Here is a 27,721-nt window from a genome sequence, read left to right as displayed (position 1 = left end):
GGAAATCTAGGGATTCTGTTCTATCACTTTGGGTTTTTTCTTTTCCCCCTTGTTTTTGTTCTCAGTGTTCCTTTCTTCTGCTTCTGGGACACAGGAAGAGACTGTGATATGTCATTCTTTATCTTTCCTTTCATCAGAAGCCTCATAACATTATTCATAGACCTGATATGTCTCTCTAAAGAATACTTCTCAGCATTTTAAATAGTTTGCAAAGGAGAATACACTCTGCTGGTCTTTATTACTTAGCCCTGTAAACCCTATGACAAAAGAGACAAAGAAGGAAGGCAGTAGTACTCCCTTTCACTTCAAATTTCCATAAATTACAGAATTCCAGCACTACAAAATATAAAGTCATTAACAGAAATTGTCATAACGCAGTTTGGCTGTATAAGACTGGAAATGTCATTTAGAATGAGGGATAAAATGTTTGAGAGGTTTTCATTTCTTTAAACTGATTGTGAGGAGTTCATTTCTATGGCAAATTAAGGAGAAAATGTCCATGCACGCTGCATTGTATTACCTTGTTAAAGTAATCTGAAAGCTCTCGTGTCCAGCAATGTATGCTGCTAGTCTGGTCAGACTCTGCTTCCCAGATCCACCTACACCCACCAACAATGCATTTCCTTGTGGAGTACGAATTATCCGTGATATTTTAATCAAATGGATGATTGCATCCTGTGTATTGAGAGAAAAAGGGATGAAGAGACGCAAAAATGATGCATTGTATAATCCCCTAGAGGCATGTCACCGAGCAACTGCTTCCCAACAGCTAGATGGCTTCTCTGGAGCCCAAGACTCAGTCCTGTACTCCTCAAAATCAACAGGAGATTTCCCCCTGACTTCAGTGGGCAGCAGGGCTAGCCCAAGAGAAATGTCCTTGTATCAAGTTTGCATGAAACAATGTCAGATGCACAGTTTGTCATCAGCAGGGCTGAGGGCATGCCACCTAGGGGACAGAAGGAAAAGCAGAAAGGACTCCTCCAGCCTTTTAGTTGACCTATTTACAAGCTCTCTATATAGACTGACAAAAGTAAAATACCAGTGCACTGTAGGCATTTCTCATTCAACTGCTGCAGTTATTCTATCAAACCACCCAAATTAAGTTGAAGAAAGCATTGTGCATCACGACCTTTGACAAGGAGGTGACTTTCAGGAAAGCAAGATGACATTCAGTCATTCACACGCACTGTATAAACAACCTAGTTGTTCTGAGCCATCTCCAAAATAATGTGATAGAAACTTACAAGACCTATGTATCACTAAGTGCAAAAGACCAGGCACTTTCTGTATTAATACAATTACAAGCATTAATACCTTGAAAAATACTAAATCTATCTTTGATCCTCTGACAGTTTCATTGTACTGTTGCATTAACATCTGTAATCTTTCAGCCAAGTAATCCAAAGATGGGATAGGCTCATAAATTTTAGGAGCCTTCAACTCTGCATCATCAGGCTCATCTCCAGTAGTGTCCGGGACATCACGCAAGAAATCCACAAAGTATAATTCCGTGCATTTATCTCCAAACATATCTTGACCATGTTCCTCAGAAACAATCTGCAACAATACATTAAGGATTGCATTAGTAATGAAATAGGTCATTGGCCTCTTTCTGTGGCAAATACTAAAATACTATTTGCTTACCTTCCTCATCATGTCTTCAAACCAGTCTTTATCACTTTGGCTGATGAACCTGTCTGCAATAACACGTCTGCACTCATGTTGGAATAAGGCTACCAAAACACTGATGCTCTGGCAGACATCAGATGTAACTGTAAGTATGCCTTGCCAAATACGACTGAGGTCTCGTAAATTGAAGATGTAATGAAATTTAGCTGGAGTTGGTAACATCTACAAAATAACATCATGAGCTATATTCAAATAACTGCTAAATGAAAATATTTTCTACTTATTATTAACTGAAAGTGAATGTGGATATTTTCACAAACTTTGGTCTTGCATTAAAGCAGAAATACATGCTTGGCATTTAAGAGGCAACCACAAAATGAAGAAACTACAGTAGCAACAACCATCTCTTTAATTTCACATAGATTTAATTTGAGTTTCTTTTAATGTTTTGAGTCTCAGAAACATTGGAAGGGTAGCCAATGATGGCACTGAAGATCACAGTAAAAATGTCAATATTGCCTGTCCTGTGGTGTTGCTCCTGCTCCTTCTTCCAGATCATGTCTGCTATTCTCTTTTGTCATTTCCAAGAACATCTGAGGAAAGGTTCATGAGGGGAGGGGAGGGGAGGGGAAGGGAAGGGAAGGGAAGGGAAGGGAAGGGAAGGGAAGGGAAGGGAAGGGAAGGGAAGGGAAGGGAAGAGGGAAGGGAAGGGAAGATTTGAGAAAACAGTATTTGGGAAAATATTTACAACCTAGTAAAAGCTACATTTTCCCTAGGAAAGGAAGTTAATTAGTATTAATAAGCACCAGTTCTGTTGAATATATTGGCCAATAGTGATGAGTCAATAGTTTCACCAGAAGTTCCTCTATTTCTCTGTGCAAACCAAGTATAGTGAGTTGTTTCTGAAATCCTGACCAACCTTTTCTGCACAGGAATTTAACAAATCCCTACCTTTCCACCACTCTCCTCCACTTTTCTCAGAAGAAGAACAAATTTGACATACATTTCTATACTGCAGTTTTGTTCTTTTCAAATTGCATTCTATACCTAATATTTTTTGTATCTCTCAAAGCAAAATTTGCTCAGAAATTGCAGTCAAATATTTTTAACAGTCTGTTTAAATGGAAAAAGTTAATATTTATAAATTACTAAATATCAGATTTTATTTCTTTCTAACTGCCAAATTTGACTTCTTTCCTAAAATTCAGATCTTCAAAGTTTCTCACAATCCCAAGCAGCTTTTACAGAAGATTCCTATCTAATTTTTAATTTCTGGTTCCTTGTGGTCTCAACATTTTCTCAGCTGGAAGATCTCTCAATCTTCCTATCAGCTATGTCTACTATGTTATATGTATATAACGTGATGCTTATATCAGCTACAGAAGACACCGTATTAGGATTTTCATCCATAACTTGGTGCTCAGAGCATCCAATTCAGAACAGAGGCATCAGCCAGCAGTTACATCCACAGGTCACAGCTTCACAATATGAACTACAAACACACACATGACAGCACAACAGGTACAGTACAAAAGATCTTTCAAGGCTTAAGAGATGTAATTTTACCTTTGTTTTTGTCATTTGCCAAACCTTTCGACTTGTAGATACTAATGCTGACGCCAGATTACATACTTCTGTGGGGAAATGTCGTTGTTCACAGAAATAGCCTTCAGCTATTGTTTGAAATATCTTATCAATAGAGGAAGTGGAAGGCAGTGTGCAGTTGAAGATGCTGAACTGGCGTTTCAGGCGCTGTGGGATGTCATTCCGACCTCCCCCGGGGTGAATCATAGCAGCTACAAACTGGATGTCAACCACATTCGTGAATTCCCCTGGCTTCTCCAAATTGTAGAAACCTTTCTGCTCCATCAGCTGCCTTACAATCTCATTGGTGATCTAAGCATAACCAGAAACACAAAAAAAGGAATGGAGGAGTTAAGTGTTTCTACATTATGAACATGCAATGTGGCAACCAAGCACTCAGATGCAGTGCATTGGGTGCATGTAAGCTTCATGTGCTAGGCAGTTGTGGACATGAAGTCAGATATTCAACTGAATTTGGATAGTTTCAATTTAAGAAAAGGCATCACTTACAATTTTCAATCCAGACTATATCTTCAGATTGATACAGGCATTCAGACAGTGACAAAGAACAGTTAATTTAGCACAATGTGTAGTCACATGTCCACTAGCACAGAGCCACTGAGTACAGAGCTATACTGGAAGCAGGGAAATTGCTTTTTCTCAGCAGAATTTTTTTTTTAATTTAAGTCACATTTTCAGAGTATAGGTCTATAAGTATTCTTTATTCAATACCTCAAGACAGCTTGCTAGTCTTTAATGTCAACTGTGATCATAGAATTGTTTAGGTTGGAAAGGACCATTTTATTATTGAGTCCAACCATTACACTAATACTGCCAAATCCACCACTAAGCCACATCCCCAGGTGCCAATCTACACCTCTCTTAAATACCTCCAGGGATGGTGACTCCACCACTTCCCTGGGCAATCTGTTCCAGGGCTCAACAACAATTTTGGTGAAGAAATTTTTCCCTAATATCTCATCTAAACCTCCCCTGGTACAACTTGAAGCCATTTCCCCTTGTCCTGTCAACACTGACCTCACTACAAATTCCTTTCAGGTAGATGCAGAAACCAATAGGATCTCCTCTGAGCTTTCTTTACTCAAAGCTCAATAATCCCAGTTTCTTCATAAGTCTTGTTCTTTAGAATCACCACCAGCTTAGATTTCACATAATAATAACTGCAATTTAAAGTCAAGAGCAGATCAGAGAAAAATCTCAGAGTGTTACTTGGATTTGTGTGCTTCCTTTCCCAGACTGGTTCTCAGGACTGCTACTTTGGAAATCCTACTAGCTTTGTATGCAACCAAAACAAAAGGCTTAAATACTACAGTGATTGAATCAAGTGGCTTGACACTATCCTTAATCATTTGGGACTGACAGCTTATTAGTCATGTCAAAAACTGGCTTGGGGAAATTGGTTTTAGTAAACATATTTGTTCTAACCCATGTTATGATACCTTTTTTCTAACCTATCCCATTTTTTCAAAGCACAGATCAGTATCCCCATCAGCAAAAATGGTAAGACCACCAACTCCCACTTGTCAATATTTTCCTTTTACCTGATCACCCCATTCATTAATCAGAGGCATGTTGATGTCATCGATAAAAACAGTCATTTTCTTCCCTGCTGGAGGACCATGTGTAGCACCCATTCTTTTGCCTATGTAACTTTCTATGCTCCTTTGGAACATATGTGGCAGAGTTGCAGAGGAAAAGTTTAGGCATTTGTTCAAGTGAACATCAGGATCATACTTGCTTGTGTAATTCTGCAAGATAAACCAGTTTTAAAAGCACATCAGTAACTTCAGGTGAACTAAGACAAAATGAGACGGATGCTCAGCAGCCCTGCAAACATCTCAGTCCTGCTATTAACTTCAAAGTCTGGAAAGACAGTTTATTTAAGATAAATACACCATCTGCAATTTGTAATACGAACAAATTTTCAGTTAATGTTTTCCATAAATTTTTTAAGTATTAAAATTCATAAGCTCTTAATAGACTTCACTAAGTATTACAACAAGTAGATGTATGCCAACTCGAGATGCAAATAAAGTTTGTATTAGCAATCGTTAGGGTTTTTCTAAATTTAAGCTGTTAGTGATGATCTATTACAGCAGACTGCAACAAACAGGAGAAAAACTAAATCCATTTTCATGTGTATACTACAAAACCAAAACTCTTAAAACAAAAGCAGTATAAAGGAATAGCAGTGTAAAATTAAACCCAGCTACATCACATTTACAGATAGCTATCTTCTCTTAATGAAGAAAGTAATCCTTGAATTTTCTGAATATGTACAATTCCCACAGCTGCTGAGGATGCCCCAAAGCAACAAAGTTCTAGTTTTCATATTTAGTGAGGTTTTATAATAAAAATGTGTAACCCTAGAGTCACACCAAGGCACATATATATATATAGAGAGAGAGAGAGAGAGAGGTCCTGGAGCTTACAAATAGCACTAAAAAGTCCATAATTTCCAACATAATTTCTTTTTAAAGATTTGATTCTTCTGCAATGATGATGAAGTTGAATATAATTTAAATTCTTATCTGTATAAGAGTGTTGACTAGAAATGTTCCCATTTTGGTACCTTAGCAAAATCAACATATATCCTTGCTGATGAAGTGCTCTAAGTACTCCAGTGAGACATAGACTCTGTATGACAACAGAAAGGAAGATACAGCTAGATGCCCTCAAAATATTTTGATGAATGTTGTTAATTTTGTTGATACAGTGATAGCAGTTTAAGAAAAGATGCCCTTCAGAAAGAAGTTTTTTTCAGACCTCACATACATGACAACCCACACGTGCAGTGTATATGCAACAGTCCTGTCTTTGGTGTGTACTCTTCACAGCTGAGGGGTTGGTGCAGGTCAATGCTCAGCCAGTTCCTGCCACCTCCAGCAGACCCACTGGAGACACTCAGCCTGTGTCAGGAAGGGTAAAATGCTGCCTGGCAGTCGAGAGAGAAGTGTAAAAACTGTGAGAAAGCCAGCTCTGCAGGCACCAAAGTGAGAGCAGAAAGAAGGGCAGGAGGTGCTCCAGCACAGACTCCCCTGCAGCCTGTGATGCAGACCATGGTGAAGGTTGTCCCCCTGCATTCCATGGAGGTTCACAGTGGAACAGAGATTGACCTACAGCCCATGGAGGACCTCACACTGGAGCAGATGGATGCCCAGAGGAGGGTATGTCCCCATGGGAAGCCCATGCTGAAGCTCCTGGCAGGACCTGCAGACCCACGGAAAGTGAAGCCCACACTGGAGCAGGTTTGCTGGCAGGACCTGTGACACCATGAAAAACCCATGGTGGAACAGTTCATGAAGATCTGCAGCCCTGGTAAGAACTGTGTCCATGTAGGAGGAGGGAGCAACATAAGGAGGAAGGAGAGGCAGAGTAGAGCTGTTATTGACTGTCCACAGCCCCCATTTCTCATCCCCCTGCACTACTGGCCAGGGAGGAGGTAGAGGAGTAGGGGATCAAGGACTAAAGGTGAGCCTGAGAAGAGAGGGGTGAGAAGAGGGTGTTTTCCGTATTTGTTTTTCACCATCCAATTCTGGTTTTAATTAGAAAAAATATTTAAAAGTGTTCCCCAAGTAAAATGTTTTTCCCATGGCAGTAATTGTTGAGTTGAGGATCTCCCTGTATTTACGTCCAGCCCTGTGCTGTTGAGGAAGGGGAGGCAATCAGCAGCTGGGTAAGGGTCTTGCAGCTGGCCAAGGCCAGCAAACTACAACCATGAATTCTCAACCATTCAAAAAATACATTTGTGTTTTATCACTACGACATTTCAGAATGTTTGCATGGTAACAGTAACATTGCACAGCACAGAAATGAGAACTATCTTTGAAAAAGAAGAGGGTATCGAATAGGATTATTTTTGGCAGTTAAAATGTCAGAGAATTTTCAACTGTCCTTTACCAGTTTAATATTATGTTTTAAAATCTTTTGCAATTCGTGAATTAATAATACAGAGAATAAAGGTCTTAAATTAACATTCTAAGTTCTTTATTTTGATTCATACTGATGCTTTTCTCAACACCAAAGATTATTCAGATTACTACCTGAAGTATTTTATATTAAGACTATTTTACTTTTTCATTCAATCAACTGTTTGTATCTGGATATATTCCACAAGGTGTAGTAAAACAAAATTCTACAGAAGATGAAAGCAGAAGGGGAACAGTTGTAAAGGCAGTTAACACTCACTCCTAACCTTACATGAGATCAAATATCTGCTACTCTGCTCTATAGCATAGACTCAGCGTAAGCAAATCCCAAGAATCAGTTTCAATTATTTTTAGGGACAGGAATGGCAGCTGAAGGATGGAGGTTGCCAGTATCTGGACAAAATCCAGGATGCAGAATATCAAGACCACCACCCAGACCCCGCCTCTTCACTCTGCTAAAATAGTTCTCAGCTGGTGCCAGGAGCAGAAGCTGGCATGACACTGGCATGCCTGTTGGCATTGACAGCTATGCTGAAAAAAATAGCATTAATGGCTGCTGGCACAGGTACAACTCTCTCTCTGCCAGGGCTCAGAGAGCACATGGCCGGGGCGCACAAAATTGCTCCAGATTTTAAGAAAGCCAAAGGTCAATTTAGGCTGGTGTTTTTCAGCTATTTTCCATTTCAAGAGCTCTGCAAATCCTCCAGTGGAGGTACAGCTGCCTATATAACCAATTCAGCTCTTCCAACAGTAGATCAGTTTTATTTAGCTGTCTCTCATTGATCAAAGAAGCCACGCATTCCCCTGAAAAACACAGAAATCCTGCTGAAAAACATTGTGCTTCCACTTTTTAAAATAAGGGATGCCAAGTTTGGTATGACATCTGGGTTTGTTCAGCCTTTTGATTCTTGACTTTTCTGTATTAAGTTATTAAATTTTTTGTGTCATATGATTAACCTGCACCATTTTATAATACATAAAGCATGGATTTGTTAATTTAATAGCAATCCTGTTATTTCCTTCTAGAGAAAGAACATGTCATTTTCAGTGAAGAAATTGAGAGAGCAGAAAACAGACAATAAATTTACCCTCTGAAAACCATCCTTACTAAAGAAAGATGTTCTTTCTCTCTCTTCTGTTTGACTTTTGAAGAAAGGCTGTGCAACAAGGGTGTACGAAAGATCAGTTCACACATGGCACCACCAACAAAGCACAGGAAAATAAAAAATCCTTCAAGAATCAACATTTTCTTAGCAAAATTTTCCATTAGACTACTCAAAAGAAAAGAAAGGAAAGAGGATTTATCATCTGACCTTGTGGTCACAGTTAGCAAAGTTTAAAAGAAACCTTTATACTAAAGTGTAGAAACCTGGGGTTTTTTGCCTGTAGTCCATGTGAGTACTGGCAAAATGCCTCAGTAGGAATGCCAGTATGTACCCTGAAGGAAAATCAAACTATCCTTAACTTCAGCTTAACATTTGTGCCAATATCAACTATTGCAATGTTATTGTTCTTGTTATTGTAAAAACATATTACATATGTTTTTCTGTTCCCCTTACCTTAATCATAACAGTTTTTGCTGTTCCTTGTTCCCCAATTAGCAAAACAGCTTTTCCTTGCCTCATGATAGTGTGCATTAGAAAGTCTGTTCGGACACTGTCTATGTTTGGAACTAGAATGGAAGTATATTCTGGTACTGAATCTTTAGGATAAATATATTCAGGGACCTGCATAAGAAAGACATGCAAAATGTTTGAGCATTCCTACCTGCCCACACAATCACTTTGCAGCAGAACACAAAATCAAATGCACTTTATAAAATTTACATCAGCAAAACTTTTCCTCCCAAAAGCCAAGTATCCTTTCATAACCAATCAATTTGTCATGCTTTTCTAAAATGGTGTTAGACTAGCAGGATATTTTCATTCCTCCAGTGCCTGATAAAAGCTTTTCCTTGCTGGAATTTCATAAAGAGTAAGGTGATAGACAGTATACAGTTAAGATCACTTCTGTTTCACTTCCAAAGCTACTTCAAATGCATGTTTCTGTTCTTTACTGAATATATTTATGGGGAAAAGAAAAATATCAGTCAAAAAAAGAAGCTCCTGAGAATTTGGTAGGGTTAATTGTCCTAACCAAATTATGTAGAGTTGGAAGTAAAATGTCTCTTACCAAATACATATTGTGTATCCATTAAGAAACCTTAACATGTGCAGCATACAAACCTTCTTTGACCAGTGCTCCCACTGTCCACAGGCATTGATAACAAATTCAAACATGGTTTCCTCTCCATTCACAGCTGGAAGCTCTTTCACTGCAGAGTGGTTCCGTAGGAACAGCTCCATTTTCAGCTTGTCATCTGGCTCCAGAAGGGCTCCAGCTGACCACATCACAGCGAAAACAAACAAGCGAGCAATATGCTCCTCACTGAGCTGCTTCTCGTCTCGGCCAGACAGCAAACCCTGCAAAGTGGATGCAATATAGAACTACTGCCCTCCCAGAGCAAATCACAGAATCAGAGAGAGAAAAACAGATGCCATATCTACCTGCAGGAGATCAATAGCTTGCTTGATGTACATACATTCTAAAATCGACATTTTGGGTGTCACAGCAGAGAAAACAAAATCCATCACATCCTGGGAAGAAAAGAAAATTATTTAATGATTCTCTTTACCAGTTTCAATGGCATGATTTATTCTTAGATGAGATCAATTCTTTATTTTGAAATATATTCTAAACTTTATTTCCAAACAACAACTTTGCCCATTTCTGGGCTTATAAATATTCAGACTTTGACCATGATATTTTCTAACAATAGCATATTAGAAAAATAACTTTGATGTACCAGAGTCAGCAGAGCTACTCGTATAAGCTCCACAGAGTAATTTCCTGAAGAGCAATTTGAAGAATGCTGTTCAGTTACTTCAGGGATCTGCCTGCCATTTGTGCTCTCCACTAGAGATTTTAATCTACCACTGATATTTTTGTAGGAGGAAGATAAAAGCACTGATGATACTTATATATATATATAATGCACAAGCTTGCCACTATAAATTTCTATCTGCCTCATCTGTTCTGACTGCACCATACTGTGCCAGTCCCTCTTGAAATCAATACTCTCGTTTTCCTGTAGAATCCTGGCAAGGTCCAAAAAGAATTTTTGAACTGATTTTAATGAAAGTTGGACTTTCCTCAGGTCTCTTCATAGTGTTGGCTATCATGTTTGCCTTTGCCAAGTGTTTTGCAACATCTTGAGCACAGTTTCAAATTGATGTAAAGTCCTCTCTGAGATTTGCAGTGCAAAATTTTTAAATATCAATTGCCATCCAATAGTACAGACTGATGTAAGTTATAACCTACTTCCACCTTCATTCAACAATCTGTAATATAATACTCTCCCTGTGGTTTCTATTTGCCCTCTTAATCTTTGGAAATCAACACTACCCACTCATTCTGGGAAGTGAAAGTAAAACAGGGATACTATGGAAGATAGTAATTTTGGAGGAATTCCATTTGTAGATGTCATGTCCTGTCAGGGAGAAAGCCAAGAAAAAGAAAACATTCAATTGCCCAAAGACATAAACAATTTACTTACTTTTTAAAAAAATCACTGAGCTGTTTGCCCACATGCTCACTGGCTTTGTTTCACTTCTCAGTTTAATTTTTGTCATGGAAGCTCTCCAAGTGCCCTATGCTGATATTTACTGTCACAGAGAATTAATCAATATTTTTACCCATCCTCCTGAGTTCCATCCCACTGGAATACCAGGTAACATACACACCAAAAATATATATAGTGATCAAAAACTCACTTAGGCACCTTAATCTGGAGTAGATAAGTGGTCTAAGAAGACAACCTGAGTGTTGGCATATACAGAATTATGGAATAGGTAGGGTTGCAAGGAACCTTAGAGGTCATCTACTTCCTTCACCCCACTATGGGCAGGGACGTCACCCACTCAACCAGGCTGCTTCTTTTGTTATTTCTTGCTGACTAGCACAAGTGCCTCCATCTCTCTGTGCTGCCTTTTTGTGACTTTCCCTCAAAAATGCCTGGTCCATCCCCAGTGGTACATGGGGTGCTCAGTTGAGTAACCAAGGGTGTTATGGGTGCCACAGGGGAGTGCCCACTAGCACTGTGGGAAATTCAAATTTAACACTTTTAGAGTTTGGAGCTAAATCTCACTGAGATTCAGCTTCTTCATCTGTAAAATAGACCAGACGTCTCATAGGGCACTGTAAATTGTTTAATAATTGATTTGAAACACACAGAATAAAGATATTTCATGCGTCAAAGTATTCTGTACTATCAAGAGCCCAATTTTCACCAGAACTAGTTTTATGGTACTTATGATTCCAATGAGAATTCTGTAGTTTATGAAGGATTTTTTTAATGTCTTCTTTTTCTTTGAGTTTATGGGGAAAAAACCATATATGCTAGTATATTATTACTACTACAATTTTTAAAACAATACATGGCTGAAAAAAGGATGCAGGATTAACACAGAAATTTGCATCAATTGTTTGGACAGGGGGACGGGAAAAATTAATTGGGTCATGACAAATACACATAAATTTTTAAGAATTTGGATCAGCAATTTGCTATCCCTTACAAGGAGGCTGGAAAAGGAAGTCAGATGCTAAAAGTTTATATGAAAGAATGATCCTTTTGCACAGAGTAAAATCACTATAGAACTCACTGAACTACAGAACACTCTTCAGGACAGGAAGTTGGTAACATATTCAAAGGGTTTAGACAAGCAAAAGAACAGCTCAGTAATAGAAAGCTATTAATACTTGTAATATTAATTTTAACATAAGCATTTAAATATTAAAGGTAAGAAAATCTTTGGATTATATATTCAGCTCTATGCTCCAGGCACAGTAGCAGCCTTTACACAAATTGGATTAGTGTGAGATTTAATGTGGAGGAAGAAAATTAGTCATATCTGAAAATTAAGTTGCTACTACTTTTTTTTTTTTTTTCATTTAAACAATACCTGGACATGCTGAAACTTATGTTATTCACTTAACAACCATCACTGGTTTGAATTTCACACTTTTCAGAAAATCTCAATAACACCACTTGGGTAACTATTTTAATTATTTCAGTTCTTTGAAACTGTCTCAGATAATTATTTCCATCAGCTAAGCAATTCTGTTGCTTTCAGGTAGCAGCATCATTCACAGACCCGGAATTGGCAGTGGAGATTCTAAATTTAAGAGAGACTTTTTTTAGGGATGAGAGTTTATTTGAAATTTCTGCAAAGCAGGAAATGCTGCTGAGAAGAAAGAATTGAGAAAGGGAGGGAGAAAGTCCAACCCCTCAATCACTGTTCTAAACAAAATCCTGTGGAAATAGAAAGCATTGTAACATCATCTTAAATTTAAATAAGGCTGGGTTTGGGGGTTTGGTTTTGGACTTTTTTATTTTGTATTTTGATTTGTTGGGTTTTTTTAAACACATAAAACATGGCGACTTACACTGCCATTTATAATATACATCAAAAGAATAAATACACTCTTTCCACTGATCCACAACTATTATTTTCTGCTCTTTTCTCCTCCATTACTGCTACCTGCTGCACCTTTATTGAAAATTACTTTATCCAACATGAAGACTTTCAGTGACAAATAACAAGAGTGTTTTGTAAGCAAATTGGAATTTTTATAGCTTTTGTCTTACATCTATTTTACATCTATTTTAGTTGAGTTTAGATTAAATTCAGAAAGTCTCTATATGTCTGCTTAAGACTGAGTCTCCTTGGTTACTATATTTCCATTTATACTCTAACTTTCATATTCTTTGAAAATTCAGATCTTTGTAAGATGTTTATATCCATGTTTTTCTTAATACTAGCATTAAATCCACCAAGGTCTATATCTGGGGTTTGACTACCACTGTTGATGAATCTTATTTCAAAAATTTTCTTTTTGAATTTTTATCCTTTTTTTAATGTGGCAGAAAATAATAACTATAAAAAGAGCCATGTGAACACAAAAGTAGTGTTGCTCTCATCTGTAAAATCACTTTTATTGCCTCTATTATTTGAGAAGCAAAGACAGCACATTAAAAGTGAAAGAAAACTGCCAGCATGACAGCTTTCATTTACATTTTGATAGCTGTAAATGCAGCCTTCAGCACTGAACTAACTTCATATTTCACTGCATTTTCATTTCTTAATCTAATAAAATACATATTTTTCTGGACTTTATTGCTATTGCTTCAGGCTTGGGCATTTTAAGTGTTGTTGTTATGTTTTCAGAGCAAGTTGTAGCATAAAATATAAATACAATTGTGGCAAAGAAGCAGTAAATTGACCCACATATACATTACTTTGGAAGCATATTTTAAAACTCATTATCAGAATTGTTTCTCTTGCTGCTGCAGTAAATACTATGTCATATCATTAAGTTTTGGAGGTAGAACAAAATGAATAGCTTGTTAAACATTAGTTTTAAAGTAAATGTGCACTGAAATGAAAACTAGAATCTTAAAAGATATTTGTTAACATTCAGGGCATTCTAGTACTATATCAATCATTGCTTTTACCATCATCTATAAAAAGCTTTCTGAAATGTCACTCAAAGCTCATTAAAACCTGCATTTTTAAAATGCAAGAGCAATGAAAAATATTACAGGAGAAACCCCTATGAAATCCAACACCAATTACATGAGTAAACAGGCAGGAGCAAGCTGATGGAAAACGAAGGTATGTTGGAAGTTGCATTTATTTTACAGATATTGAGGAAATCAGGAGATAACACTGAAAGGTTGCAAAGACATAACTATTTCTTTAAAAACATTCAAAAGCAAAATAAATATTTCAATATGACGGAAGTATACTACTGAGATTATGCTTTTATACCCACTGTTGAGTGCAACCATCCATAATATTGCTGGAACCTTTCTAATGATTCAGTAAGGTAAGGCCAAACAGAGGGAGAAAAGCATTTAGGATTCTTTGACTAAATTGTGTTCAATCTACTGATTGAACACAATTTAGTCCAAAGTGATGCAGTTTCAAAAATTTCTATTGGAACAGAAACATGGATAATAAAATCAGAAGAGACAACTATAGTCAGAACTTCAGAATGATAGTCAGAGCTTCAGAGCACAGAACTATCCTGGATTAATTATAGAATGTCTTTTTAAAAATAATAATGGATCAAATGCATTCCTGTTGCACCAGAGTGTAACAATCTCTTTCTAGCTCAATTTCTTTCTGAATTTACTTCTTTATAATTAGAACAAAATAAGAACTTTACCCACTTCCTTTCTGCATCCTAACAATATTTAAAATTGCAGTATTAAAATTACAAGCAAAAAGAGTATCTGTTTTGCCAACAGGCAATATAAAATAATCACAGGTTTAACAATTCATTGCCAACTCTTGTATGCAGACAAAACAAAACATTCAGATTATTCATATGTTATAGCTTCAGTCATTTACTAATTATAGAGATAATTTTCTTTCTTTTTTTAACCCTTCATCTTTAGTTTATTACATAAAAAAAAGAAATTTAAATAACTGAACGAGCACTTGGGAAGGAGCAATGCTTCATTAAAAAAATAATAAAAAATTCAATTTTTTTTCTGAAGTATTCAATTGATTACCTGAAATACAGCATTAAAGCAATTCCATAGGACATTGGAGTATGTGATTGGCAGTGTCTGCAGCCAAGCCCTTAAAATAGGCTTCCAGTCTAACACTGAAGAACTCATGAAGACCATCCCATTACGAGAAACCGTTGCAGGGGAAGCATTGTCAATGTTGTGAGGTTCAAAAATAATCTTGCAATTGGGGGACATCGGAATGCGATCTCCATTGGCCAAAGTAAGGGTCTTATTATCATCCAGAACAGAGTTCAGATTTTCAATCCATATTGCATCAACAGGTCCATCCAAAACTATCCAGATATGCTCACCCTTAACAAAAAAGGAGAGACACACACATTCAACTCTACCTATCTTGACCAAAAATACACATTCATGTAATATCAGAAAATGTACTCTTAGACATAAATAATGTCATAAATTGATGCTCAGAAAAAAAATATAAAAATGCAATTTGTAATTTGTGCAGTGATTTTGATTCTTCTTTTGTTATCTTGTGTCACACTAAAAAAGATATTAAGAAACAGCAACAAAAATTAATTTGTGCTGTACTGAGCAGGAAGTTGTATCTTTCTTCTACAAAAGTACATCAGCCAATTCAGCATCCATCAAGATGGATGAAAACATTTCCCATTAAATGCAGTCACAGACACAGGCACAAAGTCAGTCCTTGTACAATGTTACCCAAGTATTTAATGTAAGGCGTCTGATTTGCCAAGCCAGAAATGGGTGACTGTTCAGTAGATGCGAGTATAATTATGATTTCATGAAACATGATCTGCAGGTTTGATAAGAGAATTGGGAAATGCCTACATCAGTTTCTTACCAAAGTCTTACATTCTGATACAACTAGTGAAATAAAGTGGCAATGACTTGAAACCAGACAGGAGAAAAGACTTTTCTGCCCTCGCATCAAAACATGAACATACCTTGGTTTTGTGTCTGGACTGCTTACAGAAGGAAGCAAACCACCTAAAATCTTTTCTAAATTAATTCTGGAACCTCAAATGCTTGGGAAACCTAGTGCTATCTGGGATATGTAATTCTGACTCTTGTGCACGTTGAGCTCATCAGACACAAAGCAAAATTAACACTGCATATTCCCATTTGATTTTATAATGGAAGACCTTTCAGATAAATGACAGGTAATGACACCTTATGGAAACAGTATTAAATGTCTGTCATGATACAGCATCCATTACCTTCTTTGCCTTTAAAGTTTTTCTCCATAATGTAGAGAAAATACCATCTGTCCAGTCATTTGTAGCAACATCAAGGGTACCGAACATCTGGGAAGCAGTGATTGCCTTTGGGTTCATTCTCATCTCTTTATGAGGAGCACCACAATCTGTCATTGCTTTCATCAAAATATGAATGCATTTTGTCTTTCCTGCACCAGTTGGACCTAGAGTCATCATACCTTAAAACAATATAAACATGGTTTAAAATGAAATGTCAGTGTGTCATGCTTCCATTTAATGGTTCATTGCATCAACGATCCTTGTTTTATCTTTATCAAAAGCCAATACAAAAGGATGTTTCTCACTCCACTTAATGTTGATTGAAACAGAATTTGAAACTATTATTTAAAGGCCTTTATAAATGTCTCTCTATTATGATAGGCAAGCCTATGTGGGTCTGCATCCTCCCTCAGGCAATTCTTTCCTTTTTTCTAATGGGATAACACAACTGCCTTTTGATGTTCTCATGCAACAACATTGACATGGATGGCGGCAAAAAAATCCAGAAATTTCTAAATGTATCTAATGAGAATGAGTATCTTCAGTGATATACACAATCAAGTGCATCTTTCTGATGCAAAAGTATCAAAATAATGTACCTGTAGCCACCCATGCTGGCATTTAATAGATCTTTCTTTCATAAAACCTGTTAAGTGCAACCGCACTTAGTTCATCAGTGTATACATGTTATCAAAGGAAAATAAATTGTGTCTTCAACAATAAATTGAGCCTACTGTTGGTCTTTAGTTATGTTTTCATTCAATAGGCCCAGAATCTGCCCAAAATCAGATGGGATACTCAAATTGAAACTTCCAAAGTACTTTAAAGGACTTAGATAACTCCTATTAGCCTTAAAGGCAACTGGACAACATATCCCTTAGTTGGTTTTGAAAACTTCTTCAACAAAAGCATGGAACAATCACAAACCCAAATAATTAAAATAATCCAGTGCCATGCAAATTGTGTGATGTTTCCTCTAAAACTAAAGGGTGCTGGATGTTCCCTGAAACAACCTGAGGACTCAGAAGACCACTACTCATGCCATATATTACATATGGGGAAATCTAATACAAACTCTTCAATGTTAACCAAATGGCTTTCCTGCTGGTTTCAGTGATATTTCAACCAAAATTGTTATGCCAAACAGATTTCAAGATCCATGCACTGGATATGAGAGTGTGTGTGTGTGTGTGTGCGTGTGTGTGTGTGTGTGTGTGTGTGTGTGCGTGCATTTATAAAAGCACTTCACGTGCACATACAGCCGTATTTCTCCTCATTATTTTAAATTCCATGGTGACCCCTCCATGAATTCAAGTTCATGAGTAGGACAAGTGGAAGTCAGGAAAGCTTTTCCTTCAGTGCAGTAACTTTCGTTATATAAAGTCAAAAAAATTTTGGCTTGAGCATTCAACTGTTTGGACAATAGGAGCTGCATGATCTGGGAATAGTAGGAATGTGTGGAGAGCAGAGGCATCTAAACAGAATGTCATGGTGGATCCTGAAGATTTTTGAGGAACTGAGGAGCTGTAGTGTCTCACAGATCAAACAGCTTCTTTTAAAAAGAGACAGATTTAATAATAACTAAAAGCATTAAAACTTCCATGGTTCCTATATAGAAATAACTGCTATGCAACACTGCATCCAGAAATCTGGATGTAAATTATTAAGTCTGCACAGCACTAACCAGTTCTTCGATCTAACGAATGATCTGAATTAAAAGTTTAGGGATCTGACTTAAAAGGCCTTAAGGACTCGGACTCTGGTATGTGAATTAGTATTTCCTTTCATTTATTTCATTACTTTATTCTTTTATTATGACAAGAAAGACTATTCTTTTATTATGACAAGAAAGGGAGAGTAAGAAGGATGATATCTTTATAAATCTTTGCTGCTTTAGTTACATTTCCTTAATATTTTCCCTTTATTATACTAAAAAATCATTAGTTAGAGGTTAAGGGTATGGGGGATATTTTAAAGTAGGGGTATTCTTTTTTTCCACAGAGCTATGAATCATAAATCTGGATTTACTACTGTTTAGGATACCCTTCCTAAGACAGGATAAACTTTACTCAATGGCTTTTTCTGCACTGCAAAAATGTATTTTCATAGAATCAAAGAATGGTTGAAATTGGAAGGGACCTCCGGAGTCAATCTTGTCTCACTCCCCTGATCCTGCAGGAGGAAAGCTTATTTCTCCTCAATATAAATGGCAAGAATCGATCACAACGAAAACACTTGAAATTATATCGCATGCATGGTAGAATATATCAAAATAAAGGCCAGAGAAATTATTTTTGGTAGTCTTCTCAACATTATAATCTCACAGTAACATTAAACTCAAGCTTCATGACTGAACTGTGAATGGTTTTCAGAACACTGAATAAAATTGCTGTTTCTGGATTTGAATTAATATATTTTAACTTGCTCTATAGAAATTTCAATCACCAAAGGCCTCACTCATACTTCCCATAAAAATGTAATATAACAAAGGATTGCACACCAAAAAAATGTCAGAACAGCTTCCTAAGCAAAATACCCATATAGGCTTAAAAAATTACATCTGTTAAGTTTTTTTTTTACATTTTTCATTAAATTAATCTGCATTCAAGTGGCAGATAATGTAATGTAGCCTCAAATATAATGCAGTCTTAAAACCTCATTTAGCATGCTAACCATGTCGGACTCGTTGAGTTTCGTACAGCTGAATAAGTTTAAGTATCCATGGTGGATGATTAATAAGCCCTGCCTCTTCTGTCTGTTTTTGGATAGCTGACTGTAGTTCAGGATACCCAGATTTATCCAGAGTAATTCCAGGGAATAGGTCATTAATGAGACTCATAAATAAAGGTTCATCTTCATCCACCTGTCAAGGATAAAGTAGGGGGAAACACATTATTTATTTATGGAAATTATTATTATAGTTGTAAACAATCTTCAAGATAAGTTATTTAAAAGATGGCAGTGAAAATCTCACCTCTTCTAAAGCAAATATTATAATTATCCATCAGTTTTATGAAGCGAGTTTCATATAAGGAAATCATAAGTACTAATTTCTACATTAAATACTTTAGGCTGATAAAAATGTCAACAACTTAATACAGTTTTCTTCAATGTATACACAGATATATTTCTTCATTTGTTACATAAATCAGCAAGATTTATTCCCATCATATTTTGCCTTAGAATTTTTATGATTTTTTCCTTCTCTAAATCATTGAAGCGTTGCTATAGGTTTGAACGCGTGCACCAACGCGCTGAAGAGATTAACATCAGAAACAGAGTCACTGGTTCCATCACAAAAGTGGTTCCCAAGGTAAATACACAGAGTCTAGACATGCTATAACCTTTTAATTACAGTAATGAAAAGAAAGATGAATACTTTAAATAGTATTACCAAAAGTTGTTACACTATATGAGTAGGTATTAGCTGCTTCCAATTACCTCACTTAATGCAATTCTTATGATATTCTGAAAAGGCAACAGGCTCCCAAGAAATGTATAAATTGAAATTCTGGATTAAGAAAGATCTTTGGTGACATTATTAAGAGTGAATACAATGTATTCTTCCTTTCTCTCCTTAGGGTAAAAAGAATTAAAAACAAGAGGCAATTAGAGGACCAGGTAGATCCCCTAGGATCTCATGGTATTTCCGAAGATTTTTTCAGCTAAAGCTTATGATTTGTTTTCCTCTCTTTAAAAGACAAATTGTGCTCACACAGTAACTGCATTCTGATTCTCAACTCACTTATAAATCATATTAAAACCTGCAAAATAATGTATCTAACTGGTGAAGAAAAATAGCTTTTCAAAGTGTATAATAAAGACCCTTAAAATGCAAACAAAATACTCTACTGGGCAAAGTCATCAGTGTAACAGTACCAGTTTGGAGAGGTTCATGTCCCGCAGAACTCTCATCACAACAGTTTTCTCCGGCTCTTGGGGATTAGATCTTTTCACTGCTCCAAGTGTTCGTAAAACAGACAGGATATTTCTAAGCCCAAAGTCATAGTGAACCTTGAAATAAAGCACAAACAAAATCGGAACTATAAAGATCAAATAGATCAAAACAAAAAACAAGAGGACTGAAAATGCTAAATAAATGAATGTTACGGAACTTCTCAATAATATTAAATTCACAGCTCTTCGTCTTTTCAAATATACTTCCAGTTTTGTGGTTATCAAATCCTGAAGATATTTTCTAGTGTGGTATGGCCATACCAGAAAGTGTACTTTCTGGTGATACAGAGCTCACTCTTATTTCCCAGGCTGACAAATTGGAAAAATATACTGTAAAAATCCCAGAATTTTCAGCAAGAAATAACTTATTGATTAGGTTTGCAGATGATACCAAACTGGTGAAGTAGATCACAACTAGAGTTCAAAATTACCAAGAGAAATTCAATACATTATCTATGTGTGATAGAGTTAAATAAAGGCATGTGCAAAATAGGAAAGATGGTAATAACCAACTGCACTAATAAAGAGTAACAACCCTTCTTCTTTGAGCTTAGAAACAAATCAGGCGCACAAAGCTTTGCAGAAAAATATCTGACATTGGATTGATGTCACAAGCTCCCCAACTTATCTACAATTTTAGTGGGCAATAAAAGTACAAACATCCTTTTTAGGACAATTGAAAATACATTTCCATTGTCGTTGACATTTCTATACTGTGACCAAAAGGTGGATTCCACATTTGGAGATGAACCCTACAGAAGAGAAATTTGAAAAGGAACAAAACAAGAGATTCTTTGACTAGAAAACATATTGTTTCAGGGAAAAGTATTACAAAATCTACTGCAAAAGTAGGAAGAGTGAATATGTAGGATGAGTGATAGTAAAAGTCTTCAACATGCAAAAGATACCAGCAAAGAGGAAGACAGGAGGAATAGAAAGGAAAAGAAATAATTTGCTTAACTACAGCAAGGGGAATTCAAGTTAACTTTTAGAGAAAACTGTGACCATAACAAAAATGAAACTTTGGATCACTTTGGTTGCCTGGGAAACTGCAACCTATCCATTAATAGAAAATGTTAAGAATATTGACAAACATTAAGAGCTAATTATTTAATTAATAATTATTTTTCCTCCAGAAAGGTAGATGGATGATTCCTCAAGCCTCTGCCCTGCCTCATTTTCTATTATTCAATCAGGTGCTAAGTTGTTACCAGTTGAAAAGTTTAGGTATGAATATACAGCCACTCACTGCTAGGAAATCTTATTGGCAGATGGAAACATTAACACAAAAAGATTAACAGCCTAGTGTGATATTGATGAACTCAGACCTCACCTAACTTCATCACCACTTAGTAAATGACATGTCCTAGTGAAATGCCCAGAATCATGACAAGGACTGACATATTGCTTTTCCTCCATGCTAGATGACCATCATTGACATACTGGAATTAGTTCAACAAGTGATGACTATGTAAGAGTAAAGGAGGCAATGTCAAAATCTTCAACAGGGGAAATTGCAATGGTTTGCATAATGGAAAGATTCTTCACAATAAGAATGGCCAAACATAAAAGGTACCCAGAGAGGCTGAATGTCTCCATCCTTGGAGATACTCAAAACTCAAAAAGGGCCTTATCAACCTGCTGTACTGTGCTAAGCAAGAAGTTGGACAAGGTGACCTCTTGAGGTCCCTTCCAACTTGCACAAGTCTGTGATTCTACAGAAGTGATGACTTTGTTAAATTTGAAGAAATACTTTCATACCTACCAGAAAATTTAAATAAGCTTAAATTACTTTTAAAGACAGAACTTCTGATGCATTCCAACTGACCTACATGATGGGTGGTTCAAGGTGACCATCCTTTCTTTACCTTAATCTGTTTTCTAGTTTTACAACTGCTTTGTTTTTCTGGGAATGACACAGAAGAGCTGGGATTTATTGGCAAATGTGGATTATGAGTTATTTCTTTGCTACATCTTTTAACAATAATCTTTAAAGACCATGCCTGAGGAAAATGGACTGCAGTGGTATAGCTGATACTCTTGAAAGAAAGTATTCAAAATATGAAATAAAACAGTCTCATTATTAGAAGCAGAGTTTGGTCCATGTAGAAAAGAAAAAAAAAGGGACATCAGTGGTTTGCTCCATATGAAAGCACCTTAAAGAGATGATTCTCAAAAAGGGATTATCACCTCATTTGCTTTCAAGCTTTGTTAGGTTTTTCTTTTCAGTTTCTGTTTTTCCCTAAGCTGTATGAGGCATTGTGGAAGGAGGTTCTAGGGAAGAAATCCTGTAACAAAGCCAAGTAATTCACCTTTGGAGCTCTGTCAGAATAACTCTTTCATAGGCTTGTGGGCACCTTGGGCTTCCTATATTTGCTAAGGACAATTCTTTTACTTTACTGTTTATTGTTTTTCTTTACTGAAGGAGACGACAGTCAGTCAGGGTGCCTTTGGCTACTTGTGAGTCAGAGCTCCTCTTTCTACAGAGTCTGCATTTGTGTGTATAAAATGTCTAGAGGACTTCATGTATTTCTTCTGGCACATTACTTCTACATTTTCTGTGGGGTAAGGTCAGCTGGTGAATGCTTGTTTGCTATATTTCCTTCTGTTGATATACTGCATTTACTGAAAACAGGCAATGTTATGCCATTTCCTATTGCACTCATTCTTTATGTGACCCTGATCTTTCCAGTCAACTGCCTGGAAAATCCAGCATTACTTAACTTGAAATTTCAAATTTACCATTAAAATTTTGAATAAATAAGTTCCACTAGGAAAGAAAGATTAATACAAATATAGTCACAGAATGGTTTGAGCTGGAAGTGACCCTAAAGATCATCTAGTTCCAACCCCCCTGCCATGGGCAGGGACACCTTCCATTAGACCAGGTTACTCAGAATCCCATCCAATAGGGCCTGGAAGACTTCCAGAGATGGGGAGTCCAGAAACTCACCAAGCAACCTGTTCCAGTGTCTCACTACCCTTTACAGTCAAGAGTTTCTTTCCAATGTCTAATTGAATATGCCTCTAAGAAAGACTGTCTGTACTTTATCATTTTAGTTTTCTGACTACGCAGAAGCAATTTATGTCCCACTGTACTCTTAGAAACATGTTCAGTTCATGAGACTCCCATATTTAATCTGATTAACTCATTAGATATCTCTCTCTGTATAATCACATATTGCATTAGATGCATTCCCCAACCTAGAACAAACTTCACAAGGAACTTCAGCAAGTGTTTCAAATTATTTCATTACTACTACAATAACAACATACATTCAAGTAAGGAAGTGGTGGACCCGACTGAGAAGCAGAAGATCCAGGCTAGACAAGAGACATGTCAAGGATGGTGGAACAGTGTGGAAAGTGACCCTTCTCAAGTGCATGTGTACAGATAAGGACAGGTGAAGAGAACAGCGTTGTGGCAGAAGTTCTCACAGCAGAAGGAGGTGCTAATTCGAAGTGCCTGTTTGCCAAGGCACACAACATGACAACAAACCAGAAAAATTACAGCTCTGTGTGCAGGTACAGAGTTACAGTCAAACTAGGAAATGTGGGGGCATATGAGCAATGGATGGATACAGGTTCTTTAGGAAGGACAAGACAGGATGGAGAGATGGGACACTGCCCTTAAAAGTGAAAGAGTGGGAACACTTTCCCTTAGGATGGCTAATGAGCCAGTTGAGGGAAGTTGTGGTGGAATTAGAGGGCTCAACAACATTGTGGTACATGTCTGCTGTAAAGATCCTGATAAGGAAGAAGCTGATGAATCTTTCTTTTAACAGCTGGAATTAGCCTCATCTTTGCAAACCCGGATCCTCACTGGGGGATTGACACAGCCCAATATCTGCTGGAAGGGCAACACAGCGGGGCAGAGTAATTCCAAGAGATTTCAACACTGTCTCTGCTAACATCCTCACACACAAAATAGTAACTAGACAAGGTGGTCAGACATTTCCACAGCTTGACCAAAGAAGCTGTGCAGAGTTTATTTATCCTTGGAGATATTCAAAGCTCATCTAGACAAGGTGCTGAGCCACCTGCTCTAGCAGATCTCACTTTGAGAAGAGATATAGCACCTGTTCACCTCCAGAACTCCCAGAGAAAAATATCTATTTTTCTCTGATTTTATGACTATATAGAATGGATTTAGACAAAAAAACAGGACTGTCCAAAGGGCTGCTCAAGGCACAGGCAGGACAAACTAGCATAGTGCCGTGGGCTTGCAGAAAGCCATGCTTCCTGGCTCATGCTACTGAGTATAGTGACCCATGATATGATACAAGATATAAATGGAAGAAAGATCACTATAGCAGACTTCTCTGATGGATACTGTAGAAATGTTAGGGGGTCCTAAAGAAATTATAAATATGCATGGAAGACTCTACCCCACAGACATCATGGCTTCCTTAGCAAGAACTATGGAATTTCAGTTATGAGAGAGAGACAAGCATAAGATGCAGACATAAAATAGTGATGTAGCTGAGTCTAAGGGCTGGGCCTATGTGCACACCCAGAGCACTTGGTCATTAATCTTCATAAATATCAAGGACCTCCCTTGCTAACATCAGCATATATGAGGCAGAGGACTGATCTGAGACAAAGGTGATTGAGCTACCTGCCTTAACAACAAAGCATTTGAATAATTGGCACAGGAGTTTTCCCAGTGGGAATCTCAGACAGTTTCACAGAGTCCTCCAGGTGGTTCCTACGATACCTAGGCCAACTGATAAGGCTTACTTATATGCTTCAGTATTTTATTAACATGATAAATGGAGAATCTCCTTATGTCAGAGGTTCCAGAGGGCAATTTCTGCTGAAGAAATGACCAAACTACACAGAGAAACTCTACTCTATGCTCTCTGTGCAGATGCAGTAATGATTGTGTATAAAATATTGTACACCCTTAAGATAGTTAAAATAAATTTTGTTAGGTTTTGTTTGGTTGAGTGCATTAAATTTTTAAGTACACTGTCCAAGGGTGAACCAGTTCCAGCATCTGTGACAACACAAAACAAGCAAAGCACTTTTGCAGAGGTAGAAGGGCAAATTTCTGATGCCTGCTTATACACCTTTTTCACACTGAAGGAAAGAATCATGCCCTGGACAAAAAATGACCACACACACTGAGGCAATAGGAAAACTTAGTTTTATAAAGGCCAGGCACTAATAAATATGTGGTACAGAACTAAAGTTATAGTAGTCTAATATAGTAGTATATTATAGTATAGTAGTATATAGAAGTATAGTCAATTAGAGCGGGTTCATCACTATCCAACTAGAGCAGGCATTTGAGCCACAATTTATCAACTGTTCATATGATTTCTCATTGAGATTCTCTAATGGACAGGGCATTCAAAAGCCAGCATAGGACATTCAAAAGGAAATAATCAAATTTGTTTCTACTTTTAAACACCCCATCTCAAATGGAACAGCAGTATTCTCTTTCTAGTAGCACTCAGAAAGACAGAGCCTTGCAGGTGTTCTGTAGTTATTTACAATTCTTACACTGCCTCTGAAATAGACCTGGCCTTCACAAGTGAAGACATTGAAAAATGTGCCCTCTGCAAGTTCAGCACGGCAATATACACCGTTCCTCATAACTTCTCCAGTAACTGCACTCTGTTTAAGAATCACAAATCAAACTTCCCATTCTACTCAATTTACTGTGAAAATAAAAACAACATGATCATTTCAGACACTGTTTCTGGAACCTGAAACTGAAAACCCTAAAAAATGTGTAGGCCCATGAGTGTAATAATAATTACAAATTCTATGAAAGTATATTATCTCCATATCCTTCCAGTGACAGCTTACAGTTGGACAAATATTTATTTTACCTGTTTAGATAACTGCTCTTCACAGAGTTTGTAGAGTGTATAGAATTTTTGACTGAGGATTTGGTTGTCTCGGAAACCAGCACTTGCCAGCTTGACTCGCATAATAATGCTACGGTCAGGCACCATCATGGCAACCGTGCGAAACTGAATCTTCAGATTTTCGGGAAGTTCCTGTCGTCCTGCATAGCCAGGGTTCTGAAAATGCAATTTATAAATCCACACAATATACAATGACAGCAGGCTAGGAAGTTTTATCCTTCCTGGTAACCATTCAGCAAATGCAGGAGCATATGCAAAATTACAAAGGATAACTTTAGCATGATGTACATATCAGTGCAGAGTTGCCACAATACTGCAGTTCATGAAGTATGGGGTATCACACATTATTTGGAGATGTCCAAGACTAAAAGATATAGACAGACAGCCACTTACAGATCTTGCTGCAGCTCTTTTAAATGGTTGCTTCCTCAGAGTCTTGACAGTGTTCCAGTGTTGGAGGTTACTGTCCCCTGTGAGCATTCCCAGACCATTTCAGCGCAAAGCCAGTCAAGCAGTGCAAGCCATTACTGAGTATAATTTAAACTAATGGATCTGACCTTTCTCTGAAGATGTCTAAGTCATTCATATGAGTACTGCATGGCTCAGTTGTGACAACTGTAGTCACTAGCTATGCACTGATAACTTCTTTCACCTCAGCTCTTTCCTGTCTTCCACCTGGCCTTTGTCTGGCACTTATTTGCCCTCTTTTTCAAATTACAATGATAACGTTAACACTTTTTCGAAGATAGGACCCCCCAAAATAAAGACAAAGGCTTTTATTTTGAGTGGGTATGTAGGTAGCTACAGAGGGCGAGATACAAAGATGATTTTAAGGTATTCTTATACTTTCCTGCTGCTTTGCCTCCTACACTGCTAGAAGCAGTCCACAGGCACCAAAGATAAATCTTCAGGAGGCCAGTGAATCAGAGTGAGGGTGGTTTCCCTCACGCTGTCTTCCAGGATTGAGGTCAAAAACTTATTCACAGGTGGTAAAATACTGACCAGGCCAGCTACAGTAGTTCTTGCAGAGGTTAATTCTGTTTTATTTTGACAGACTTTGACTAAAAATATGAGAGGGTTAAGTTTAATCTCCATCTGTCAAATATTCAACTAAAAAAGTCCTTAAAATACATAGTTAATGATAAATGCATATCTCAAGTCCTAAGATCCAGTTAAAAATATGAACAAGAGAAAATTATATCATAATTATTTTACTAAATTACTGTTCAAGTTTCATTAACTATTTTCTAACAGACAGTGCCAATGTTTCAACAGGAAAATTTCAATAGGAAATGGAACAGAAAAGATTTTTCACAATGATCCCATTTACATGTATTTACAGACATACCATAGTGAGAAATATACCAAATTCTCTGTCCATGTCAACAACGTCACCATCAGTGAAAGTGAACTTAAGTTTCTTCTTTTTCTTACACTGAAGTACGATATATATCTGCTGAGCTGCCACTGATAAAACTGGGAGTTCAATGCGGTTAAATTCATCAAAGCAACCCCACGCACCCGACTGAGCTAAACCTGAGAAAAGCAAAAAGAGAAATATTCTCTTAAAATAGCAGATCAAACAAGAGTAATTTATATACAAAATAGAACATGTTCTATAGAACTTTGTGTAACGTGAGAAGAGCAGGGAACATGAACGCAGAATAAAATGAGAAGTAAAAACTCGAAATAAGTTGGGCTGTGCATTAATGACACTCAGAAAAAGTATTACCCCTTGAAAGATACATAAACTTCTTTGCAAAGAATCCTAGACTTCTGCAACAACCGTTAGGCAGAAAGTGTTAATTAATACTGTACATAGTAGCAAAAACGTGCATATAGCTTGGAAACTCATCTATGCAG

At 37.1% G+C, this 27,721-nt stretch overlaps 1 protein-coding gene across 1 annotated transcript in view; it reads right to left on the bottom strand.

Moving 5' to 3' along the window:
• The window catches only part of LOC128942401 (dynein axonemal heavy chain 5-like), a 147,795-nt gene that overhangs the window by 64,757 nt on the left and 55,317 nt on the right, over positions 1–27,721 (bottom strand). Inside the window, exons 43-56 of the mRNA XM_054284848.1 lie at positions 27,207–27,394; positions 25,820–26,014; positions 19,902–20,036; positions 18,696–18,885; positions 15,984–16,201; positions 14,782–15,093; positions 9,710–9,799; positions 9,389–9,625; positions 8,723–8,890; positions 4,776–4,982; positions 3,196–3,525; positions 1,645–1,851; positions 1,315–1,557; positions 521–675 (exon numbers count right to left, since the gene is read on the bottom strand). Of these exons, the coding sequence (XP_054140823.1) occupies positions 521–675; positions 1,315–1,557; positions 1,645–1,851; positions 3,196–3,525; positions 4,776–4,982; positions 8,723–8,890; positions 9,389–9,625; positions 9,710–9,799; positions 14,782–15,093; positions 15,984–16,201; positions 18,696–18,885; positions 19,902–20,036; positions 25,820–26,014; positions 27,207–27,394 (2,875 nt within the window). The remainder of the gene's footprint in view (positions 1–520; positions 676–1,314; positions 1,558–1,644; positions 1,852–3,195; positions 3,526–4,775; positions 4,983–8,722; positions 8,891–9,388; positions 9,626–9,709; positions 9,800–14,781; positions 15,094–15,983; positions 16,202–18,695; positions 18,886–19,901; positions 20,037–25,819; positions 26,015–27,206; positions 27,395–27,721) is intronic.

Source organism: Melozone crissalis, unplaced genomic scaffold (assembly GCF_028551555.1).
Source record: "Melozone crissalis strain CALT ecotype California unplaced genomic scaffold, PUWL_Pcris_2 ptg000042l_1, whole genome shotgun sequence".
Classification (NCBI taxonomy): domain Eukaryota; kingdom Metazoa; phylum Chordata; class Aves; order Passeriformes; family Passerellidae; genus Melozone; species Melozone crissalis.
This window is presented reverse-complemented; position numbering and strand designations above follow the sequence as displayed.